The sequence below is a fragment of the Sparus aurata genome, chromosome 13, assembly GCF_900880675.1.
Source record: "Sparus aurata chromosome 13, fSpaAur1.1, whole genome shotgun sequence".
Lineage (NCBI taxonomy): Eukaryota > Metazoa > Chordata > Actinopteri > Spariformes > Sparidae > Sparus > Sparus aurata.
This window is the reverse complement of record NC_044199.1, coordinates 8,148,729-8,159,781: the sequence shown is the minus strand read 5'-3', so window position 1 is coordinate 8,159,781 and position 11,053 is coordinate 8,148,729. Positions and strand designations below refer to the sequence as shown.

The following is an 11,053-nucleotide window of genomic DNA, read 5'->3' as shown; positions in this document are numbered from 1 at the left end:
GATATGATGAAAAATGTTCCATCTTCAGGTCTGTAGTGTCAAAAGAAAAAAAGACAATCTGTGAACATATTTCTGTGTGGAGCGGACTTTATCAACGTTCTCAACAATCTCTTTTGTGATGACGCCACATGTTGTCCTTGTTGTAACATTAACAGTAGTGACATTAACACAGCTCTCCTAGTCTTTGTGTGACTCAGTTGGGTGATGTCAAAACTCCCAGCAAAGCAGATAAATGGTGATTTAAAGGCACAGTATGTCATTTCTGCCACTAGGGGCCCCTCAACCAAAACAGAGCAAAGGAAGTACTAATCAGAATGTTTATCTACAAGTTAAAAAATGACTCCTCTGTCCATATGTTTGTGTTACAACATGATTTCGCGTTAACAACACCCATCACACTTCAAACAAACTCAGGAACCAGTTAGATAGGTTGAAACCTGCGAAAGAAACGAGAGAGGGAGACAGAGTTAGAGAGCAGTAGCCTGAGGTTACGTCCCGGTCCAGCAGACAGTCGATCGCAGCCTGTCAGAAACCAGAACTAACAGTTGCATTCAGTCGGTAGAAAATTTAGAGTATGTTGTAAAAACTTGCCCATACAGGACTATTAAATTGTGTCACATTACGACAGAAAGTGTCACTGGGGATGAAAAATAGCCTACCGTCTACCGTCTTGTTGACAACTCTGAGTTCAACCTCTCCATAACTGCCATGCACGTCTGGAGGGTTGAGCACCCTGCAGCTGTAGGTACCATTAAAGGCTGGGGACACCCGCAGCAAGGTGATGGAGGCGTCCTTCTTCTGAACATCCCCTGACCACACCACATGTTCTCTGAAGTGCCCTGCAGAGGACGGAAACCCCCTCCCGCTGTAGTAGAACACCTGAAAAATCAGAATCCACAGTCTAGTTTCCGGAAAATACACTGTAGATTTTAAAAGCCCATATCCAGGGCTGAATAAATAACACAGAAACAAAAGTCCAGTGCAACAAATACCGCCTCCTCGCGTCCTGCATGAAAGGGTTGGAAGTACCAGGCCACCGAGACGGATGGCAGTGACACAGGAGCGCTGGAATTGAAGATGCACTTCAGTTTCACATCCGTCCCGTTGACTGCTTCCACCGCACTCGCAGTGTAAATGATCATTCCGCTGACATGTTGAACCCCTGGAGAAACAAAAACACGCAGGCTCATACACACAGACCTGCAGCGGGAAACACAAACTAACAAATATTTCATATTTTTTATGACCTTGCCAGTTTTATCCTTCATCTTTGGGACAATTGATTGAACTAGTCGTTTAACACTTAAGAGAAAATTACCCAGAGTCCCACCTTTCCTGTGTCCCTTGTCTGTAGCTTAAAATTGAGAGTGTAACAGCTTCTTGTGTGTAAAGGCATCTGCTTTACATGAATCTAAATCAGTGTACGTTTGAGAATAATGCAGTAAAGACATGGAAATATCCTGTTGGCTGTATTTTAGTTGGTCTCTGGTTAATGATTGTGTGTGTGTTCGGGGTACAGAGGGACAAATGGACACTGGCTAGCCTGAAGTGGCTGCATTTTTTATTTGCACACCCATGAAAATCTGCATCTGCACCTCAAACTGGTCTGTTACTGTTTCGGCACAGTTAGTTTGACATTACTTGTGGATTCTTGAGGCACACAAAGTAAAATGGAGTGTTACAGTCTCAAGAAGATTGAGCAAAATTAAGTAGTTAAAAGGGGAAAAGGAGCAAATGTAGATGTGCGAATAAATAACAACATTAATGGTGAAAATAAAAAATAAATCGAGACTACTTCTGTTGTAAACAAAGCCGTTTTCATGTCAGTTTTCAAAAGAATGTACACTTTGAAAAAAAAAAAAAAACCTCACATGCATCATGCTGTCATGCACTGTTACTGTTTGCATTTGTGGAGGCCTGAGGTTGTTCAAACTCACCCGGCACAGAGATCCCCCCGAGGAGAACAACAAGCAGAGCAATCCGAAATATGATATTAAACATGCTGCCTAAAAAGTACATTTGAAGATTCCTGACAGCTTTTCACCACAGACCCTGAGAAATGAATATTGATGGTGGAAATATTGCATGTTTTGCAGTACCTGGTGGGCGGAGCTACATTAAGCCTTTTATTAACCTGTTATTGTACGATGCATTCAGGGCCTGTCTACACATGAGCAGTGGGAGAACTGCCGGAACTGTTTCGTTAGTGTTTCATGATGGAAATGCTCGGATTAAGAAATGTCTTCACGCAGTTGCACAGCTCAAATAATAGTTGATGCAAGAGTCATCATCAGGTATCTGTTTTTGAATTGCACAACAACAAGCAGACAATACAGCGTTTAGGCATTGTATACACATGTTAACACGAGCCAACTTCAATCAGGAGAAACAGAGGCAATACAACCACAGCTGAGGAAAGAGACACATCATATACAATTCTTACATATGAGAATTAAAATAGAAAGGTTTTATGGTTTGATTAAAAAGTTGTCACTTAAACTGCAGTGTTTGATCTCCAATTTGAAAGCAAATGTTGCTTAAAACACAGACTTCTGAGACACAACACACCTCAGCTCTAGACGCAGGTGATGGATGAATTATGAAGATTTTCAGAGCCTCTTGTTTCAGGGTCTGTCTCAGTACTGCGCGTGCTATAAACCATAAACCTGTCAGTGATGTTAATGCATTATAAAAACGACTTAGAGGCACTGTTGAATTAAGCCGATAGGACTGTTTAGACATGCATAACAAAGGAAACTCTGAAGAGGAAAGAAGGAATATGCAGAAAAAACTTCTCGGGCGTAAAAAAAACCAAAACATGATTAAAAATGAGTGTAGGAGCCAAACTGTGCATCTATTTTGAATTGTTTGCTTTTGTATACGCAGTGCACATTATTATTATTATTATTATTAATAATATTATCATTATTATTATTATTATTATTATTATTGTTGTTGTTGTTGTTGTTACTTGTTTTGTTATATTGTTATCATTTCTGGTAGGAGGAACTGGGGGTGGCCTACACATTATTTCACCTGGCCAGTTTGTTCGCAGGTTTGGCTAGTAGACAAAGAAGGTTCAGTGAGGCCCCTATATATTTTTTTTGACCGTAATTTCCACTTAATTTCGACCATAACTTTAGTTAATAAAATCAACAAACACATCTGGAACTGGACTAGGTTTTTTTATTCAACGAGTCACAGAAAGGAGCCTGCTTTGCCTCTCAGATGACTATTTATAAATTAGATGAGACGCTACAATGAGGCTATTAAACAGGTGTCATCGTAAGCCTATTCCACTTCATGTATCAATAAATTAAGGCTGCCGGCAGCTAACAAGCTGTTACCAGTCACAAGAATTACATAAATGGTAAAAACCTATGGAAATTGACAGCATTAATAACTTACAGTAGTTGAGTAATTACATTTTTTTGATTAAGTAAATATGAACATAAAAAAATCCAGTAAAATGTGCTTTGCTTGTATTTTTACTGATTATAACCTACAAATGTCAAAAGCTAGATGATAAAAAGATGCTGCTTCCTGATTTTTCCCACAGCACTGGAAGGGAACATTTGATCTAACGTGACCATGATGCATTGCGATCAGCTGACACAGCGGGCTCGGATCAGAGATGACTGTGGCTGTGTTGAGATTGGCCGCGAGTGGCAGTGAGATATCATTTTACAGGATGCGGTCCAACAAAGATGTCGGCGGTGCCTTAGCTACGTTTTCTGCGCTTAAAGACAGCCTCCCACTCAGAGACATTTTGTCTTCATACTTGTAACTGACACGACTGAATACATTTTAAACATCAGGAAGGATTCTGTTGTTGAACACAGCTAAACAGAAGTGGCTGTGAAGTTTTTAAACGAATTTCCGAGCTAACCCACAATTCATTGCGGGGCTGATTTTTAATTGGGCGTTTAATTCCCCGTGATTTGTCTATCAGGAAAGAGCACCTTTAATCTGTTTACCGGACGCAGACATCATCAATAAATAACAGAAGGTAACATTAGCAGTGTTTCGGTTATGCTAACGTGACAATGGTTAGCTAGGGTTAGCTGTTGCCGTGATATGAGTTTAAATCGGGAATATGTAGCTGCCTAACAGGGAACTCTCAGGGTAAAATATCCCAGGATATGTAGCTCACTGCAGGCCTTCCGCCAGTGTTGCGCCTGGTGGCAGCAGCTAGGCGCTCTCCTCACAACAGACTCTCTGCAGTTTGCCTTCTTGACACACCTTTTGTTGTCTCGTCTAGCTAGAGTCAGCTAACGGCTGCTAAGCGAGCATCACCCGCCTCGTTTACCCGACAGCGGCGAAGCGAAGTTGGGTCAAAAATAGTTATTCTGAAGCCGAGGGAGCCGACGAGAAGTGACGGCCAGGTAGTTTGTCCTTTAACTTGAGAGCGAAGTAATTTCGAGAAATTTCCATATGAACGACGGGCGTGTCAAACGTTAAGTGTCAAGAGATGCAGCCATAACAGTCCCTAGTCATTAGCCGGGTAGCTAGCTAGCCGACAAGCTAACGCCAGATAAACAGTAACCAAGCGGATTTAACGCGATCTGCTGTGTGATCCATAAGCACCCGATTTGAAAGGGAAAGTAGCCCACATCCTTATTAGGCCAGACTGTCTGCTCTTGAAACGCTAATCTGCTGTTTTGCAGCGATTGTTTCTGCTAGCTGGTGCTCTCCTGCTTATACTACAACGCGAGCCGTTCCTCTTTACATTAGCGTGTCTCTGTTGGGTTATGCATTGTTTTAATTGTGCGTGATAAGCGGTGTCGGTTCTTGCAGGATGAGCGGTGATGAATTGAACCCAGCTGCAGTGCCTCGGCCGGTGGAGGATGTGCAAGGAGATGCACGGTGGATGTCACAGGTTGGTGGCATTTGTTATTACTGAACTAAATATTCATGTTTCATCTAGAAATACCACATTTTCCCTCCTTATGTTTGCACATGTAGGCTTAATGCACATTAAACGCTGGAGAATTTACACAATTTGTCAAAGAGTTCATGTCATTCTTGGCCTCGCCCATGCTTTTACATGACATCAACAACACATCAGTTGAAAAGAGATGTAAACAAAACTCCACAGCAGAGAAATGCATGCTTTAAATGATCTCTGTATATACTGCTCAGTAGTAGTAGTTGGTATAGATTACATAGTTTCAAGTTTGCGTGCTTTAGATGTGTCCATTTTAAGCTCTCAGATCTTATAAATTAAAACAGAGGAATGTTTTCCACCGTGATTCATTCTTACCACTCCAATCTCATTCATGATACACATTAAAGCTTACTGTCATAAAGATAAAACTTTCAACATGTATGTTTGCTCAAACCCTGGTTTGTAAGAGTGTATGACTTAGATTGCTTTATTTAGTGATCTCTATTTACAACACATTCATAAGACAACAATTACACATTATATATTGCGTCTTATTTGTACTCACTGATGTTCATGATTGAGCTGTGATCGTGAGAATGTTTTGAAATGAATGGACGCAAGTGTGTAAAGGTTCATGTGGTTGGTCTTTGTTATATTAGCAGAAAATCAGTCTACACAATAAGGTGAAAACAATGATATTGTAAGTATTTTGACAGATTGTGTTTGTGGTATGATGTGGGAAAGATCACTTTCATTGAAAAATAAATTAAAAAAAACGTGACACCTGGAGAACAACATTTGTAGGTCAGAACGTCTCTGCAGTACAACAGTATAATGCTCTTTTGTCACACATTTTGCTTTTTGCGGAGAATTGCAACTTCTTGAGGTTTGAATATTGCACTTGACCAATTTGCTGTATCGATTGTTGTGATTAATTGTGCAGCCAGACTTTTATTTATTTTAGAGCAGCTTGCGTGCGGTTCGTTCAACACCTTCTGGTAGGTCTGCACAAGGTTAATCCTCCAGAGCTAATAGGACTGAAACCGTCTGCAGACACGTCCTTTGTGTGATGAACTCGAATTGACATGGAAGACTAAAATAAGTACTATAGCACAGCTAAGATCGAGAAAACTCACAACGCAAAGGTGTTAAGTCAGACTGAAATGCAGAATAAATAACAGATTAAATTGTATTGTTTTCTTTGAATTGTGTTGTTTTTTTTTTTTTGACAGCACACAAGATTTGTGCAGGAGTGTAAGGATGCTGAACCAGACGTGCTTTTTGTGGGGGATTCTTTGGTACAACTAATGCAGCAGTTTGAGGTGAGACAAGATATTTGTCTGTCTACGCCTGGACATTTAACTCTTCAAGTGGCAGCAGCATCTTCATTTAATGTTTTTCTAAGTCCAAATATTTTTGCACAATACTCTAGATGCAACTCATCCCTGTCAGCATCGCTGATTTATTTGATATCAGTCACACAACATTCTCCAATAAAATTCAGGTCTCTGATCTCCTGTCTGCAGGTCTGGAGGGAGTTGTTCTCTCCTCTTCATGCGCTCAACTTTGGGCTGGCAGGGGACACCACCTGTAACGTGCTGTGGAGGCTGCAGAATGGAGAGCTGGAGAACATCCGCCCCAAGGTGAGACGAGCTGCAAAGAGGCAACAATTTGTGGCAAAAATGGTCTTAATCACCTCTCACACACACAATTCTTTACATCTCGGGTGCAGAATAAACTCTTGCATACATGATTCATGTCTGTGATCCTGAAGACGCCATGTGCTCACGAGTTGTATCTCTAAGTAGAACAATGTGTGCAAGGTTCCTGTTGGATGCTGCAGGAGCAGGTGGTCTGATGGTTGTTTGAGAGGATAGTCTGTCCAGCAGAGCTTTTTGTGACCCCAGCAGCCATGTCATAAAGTATTATAGCTACAACAATGTGTTGTATCCCTCTGACTGTGCTCATTGTCTGTGCTACCGATACAGACATAAGGGACAACTTACATTCCTGACCCATTATCTGAAATCTGTCTGTGAGAACTTATTCTTATTCTCTTTACTGTATGTCATGCTTTGATCAAAATCACTGGAGAGTAAAGTGTGCTCAGTGAAAATGAAAGCGTCTGTCTGTGTATTTTTGTCCAGGTGGTGGTGTTGTGGGTAGGAACCAACAATCACGAGCACACAGCAGAGCAGGTCGCCGGAGGAATTCTTGCTATTGCACAGCTGCTCACCTCCCGCCTCCCCAAAGCAAAGATAGTTGTACTGGTGAGTAGTTCTCTGTATGTCTTGTCTTTTCTTGCACCAGGTGTGATTTGACAATTGGCAATTTAGTTTTGTATGTGGACATTTTCTTTGCCGTTGTCACATTGAGACAAAGTAATTGTTCATTTTGGTCCTTAGTTCCATATTAGATCAATTTTTAGCGTTGTTATTTTACATTCATTTAGGGAAACACTGACATGAAAGGTTGAAGTACAAAACTGTTAATGTGATGAACATCACAGGATGCAGCTTTTAAATGTGGCTGTGCTGTTCAGTGTAAATTCATGGTAAAAGAAATGGGGTAAGAAAATTAACCTGATTGAGAAATGGGTTTGCAACAGTTTTTTTTTAATCGGCTCATGCTTTCAAGTAGGAAATGAGGTGTTCAGCCGGGTGTTGTGCTTTCACCACACCCTTCTATTGTAGAATCATTTGATGCTGTGGTAAATGCAAATTGTACACATTCACATTGAATGCAAAAGCCAGATGTTAGCAGGTGCTAGTGTGTTTTCTTGTGCAGTGTGAAAGGGGTATAACAGACTGTCCTCACCCCAAGGGTTTAATTGGAAATTCTAACGATAGGCCAGTAATGGCTAATAGTTCAGCATTTAAGTAAGATTTAGGCTCTTTTACCCTCAAAGATGTTCTGAACACACTGACCATTCTAAACGACTGAAAAAACTTTTTTGCATTTCTCAGAGTTTGCTACCTCGAGGCGAGCGTCCAAACCCACTGAGGGAGAAGAACGCCGCTGTTAACGGGTTCCTGCGCCAGTGGCTACCACGACTGAGCCAGGCTCAGTACCTGGACGTGACCGGGGATTTCGTCCACTCTGATGGAACCATCATCCCACAGGACATGTTTGACTTCCTCCATCTGACGGCGACGGGCTACCGCAGCGTGTCAAAGCCCCTGAGCGACCTGCTGCTTCAGATACTGGAGGAGACGCCAGAGGAGAGACGGGCATCGCTGGTTTGAGGGCCGCGGCCCAGCAGCGCGTTTACCCAGAGGCATGTCTCACCCGCTGCTGCTGCGGGGAGACGGGGGAGACATGTCCCTGGTAATCTGCAGGAGGAAGGGCTCACTCATAGGGGGGAGAGGCACCCCGATGTGAGTGGGCCCACGAGGGGTGTGGGATCACATTAATGAGCGGAGGGGTTGGGTGTGGAGGGGTGCTGAAGAGGGAGAGAGACCTCACTACAGCTGTAGACACTTTGATTGCAGGAAAGGATTCGCCAATCTACTCTGAATGATTAACTGAGATCATGTGGGACTGCAGTGGCACACAAACACACACACAAACACACACACACACACACACACACACACACACACACACACACACATCAGTCTTGGCCGATACAATTTATGTTTCCCTTTGTCGCGTAGATATGACGCAAAAAACAAAAACGCAATCAGATTTCTTTGTTTTGTTTGATGTCTGCTGAAACGGTTAAATTGAATACATGAGAGGTTATCTTACCAACATTGTACAATGTTATGAGTCTGACCAGTGTGCAACAGAGCAGTGGTTTCCAGGCTAGGGGGGGGGGGGGGGGTCAGTGCCCCCCGAAGACCTGTCACACAAAATTAAGCTTATTTTTGCCTGACAAATTAAATCAAACGAAACTGAGAAGTAAAAATCACTTTGCATACTTTTAATGGTCCACAAGTCAAAAAGGTTCAGAACCAGGTGCTGCTGCAGAGATGTACTCAATGTCACGCAGTGAGCAACATTTAAAAATTACTCTCACTATTAGACACTTTTGCTTAAAGCATAACCATGTCAAGTAACTGGCATATAAAATCATTCACATAAATCCAGTTCTGCATAATGTACTATTTCGTATACTCAGCTAGACAAGGAGCACTCAGCCTGCTAAATGTTCACAACTCCGTGTATGACTATTTAGATGTCTTTTGAAAGTGTACATCGATATAAAAACAGTAGATCAGTGTCTATGTGGAGAGTTAACTAGACCACACATACTGCAGATCGCCACTTCATTCCTGTTTGACTGCATGCGTGTCTCAGGACAAACCTTTTGGTGTAGATCTTCGGCCAGCGCTTGTGTATTAAATCAGTGAATATCAGTTCTAAAAATCATGCATTCATTCGTATTAATTAGTGATGTTAGGCTGTCGTCGATAATCTGCACTGGTCTTCCACAAACTTCCAGCACTGACGCTTACGTGCACATCACATCCAGCAGAATTACATTTCACCATTTCCAGATAAACCTACTGTGAAGTTTCATTTGAGTGTCGATAGTAGACGACACACTTAAAATGTCTTGTGTTGCCGAGTGAAGTCCTGCCAACCTTTTTAAATTGTGCTGCTAACGACTTCTTGACTGTGTCCTTGGTGTCTCTTGAAGGATATTTAAAGAAAGAAAAGAAAATATTCAACACATCCAGTCCTCCTGCCTTCACCTCACGTTGCTAATCGTAAGACGAGTTACTCCTGATTAAAAGATACGGATAAATCTTACTCTTCGTCTGTATTTCACACTAATGTACCCAAGTAGCCACGGTCAGACTTTGACTAGCACAGGCTCTCTCTCCCTCTCCCTCCTGCATCCATGGATATACAGTATTTCCTCCTAGAATCACCTCTTCATTCTGTTTCTCACCTCCTCTTTATTTCTGTCCCTGTTTGTATTTGTAGTCGACTCTCGCCCCAGCCCTGCCGCCCCTCCCCCAGGACCTGACATCTCCACATGGTATAGTCAACTGAATATTTTTAGGAATTAAAAAGTAGCCACGTGGTGAAGCTACTGAACACAGCTATACTGAATATTGTCACGCTAAATGCTTTAAAAAAACGAAAAAAAAAAACGGAAAAAGCAATCGCAGATCATGTGAAGAAAATCCATTCGTCTGTGAGCTTATACTGAGAGTCTTTTGTCAAGCATCGAATTACTGCTGTCTTAAGCTCTGCACGTTTGCGTGCCGTGTTAAATATAAATAGTGTATGTGTGTGTGCCTTAAGTGTTCATGGGGACGGCTGCATACAGTGTGTCTGGTAAGTTTGGAGGTATGAGTGTCTAGGAGTGACCCCGGTTGTATATAAGACATGTGGAGCTTGAGAAAGTGATGTTTGAGGGGGTTTCGGATTGTGTCTGGTGCGATACGGCATTTGCACTGTTTTGGCTCATTGTCACGTTATTAAAAGCATTCCAATAAAAAAAAGGAAAAGAATCAAAAGATCTAATCTTGTGTCTCAAGTTTCCGTTTGTGATGTGCGGCTCTGTGTAGTTTACACACCTCGCCAGCAGAGGGAAGCATTTTATCAGAGAGCTAAATTGAGTCAGACACACTGACGAGGCTCTGCTCGTTCCAAGCCTACTCCCTTTCAGCCAGAGAGATCCTTATTGCCTAATTAATTTGCTCTCACCAAATTAAAATCTCTAATGTTGTAATAATTCACCAGCAGCACTCGGAGGCAGTGTAGACTCATGTTGGGACGTCCTCATTAAACATTTAGCAAGCCGTGCTGGATTGTATGTGATTGGTGGCCACTTGTAAAATACTTGGTCGATAAACTGTTCGCACACTTTCCACGTCGCTCTCATTAATTTTATCTGTGACCCAAAACTGCCCCAGTGTATCTAAAATAGTTGGTCCATCTGGAGGCCCCGGACTGCGGACTGTCGACTGAGTGTGAAGTCTGAAGCACGGTTAACACGCCGAGCTCAAAACTAAACGCAAAGTCATTTACTGAGGGGCTGGTTTGCTGGATTCTCAACCTATGACAGGGTTCATACAAAGTCTTCAAAGTTCAGAAAATGCTTAATTTGAAATGTTATGTTTAATATTTAACATTAGCTGGTGTCTCATCTACACAATCACTCAGTTCAACGGCTCAGATTTTTTTTATATTTACAATATTAATGAG

The 11,053-nt window shown here is 42.0% G+C and overlaps 2 protein-coding genes across 3 annotated transcripts; one reads left to right on the top strand and one right to left on the bottom strand.

Moving 5' to 3' along the window:
• Positions 1-69: 69 nt before the first annotated feature.
• Positions 70-2,094, bottom strand: LOC115593689 (myelin protein zero-like protein 2). The gene is made up of 4 exons (XM_030437290.1): positions 1,938-2,094; positions 993-1,162; positions 660-879; positions 70-437 (listed from the first exon to the last, which is right to left on the bottom strand). The coding sequence occupies exons 1-4, from the start codon at positions 2,017-2,019 to the stop codon at positions 394-396; spliced, it is 516 nt and encodes a 171-aa protein (XP_030293150.1). The 5' UTR covers positions 2,020-2,094; the 3' UTR covers positions 70-393.
• A 1,561-nt stretch (positions 2,095-3,655) lies between these two features.
• Positions 3,656-10,369, top strand: pafah1b2 (platelet-activating factor acetylhydrolase 1b, catalytic subunit 2). Of its 2 annotated transcripts, none has more exons than XM_030438587.1 (6): positions 3,656-4,009; positions 4,798-4,879; positions 6,121-6,210; positions 6,415-6,531; positions 7,036-7,158; positions 7,855-10,369. In XM_030438587.1, the coding sequence occupies exons 2-6, from the start codon at positions 4,799-4,801 to the stop codon at positions 8,131-8,133; spliced, it is 690 nt and encodes a 229-aa protein (XP_030294447.1). In that variant the 5' UTR covers positions 3,656-4,009; position 4,798; the 3' UTR covers positions 8,134-10,369. The 2 variants fall into 2 exon arrangements, with proteins under 2 accessions (XP_030294447.1, XP_030294446.1); XM_030438586.1 differs by lacking the exon at positions 3,656-4,009 and adding an exon at positions 4,116-4,385.
• Positions 10,370-11,053: the final 684 nt, after the last annotated feature.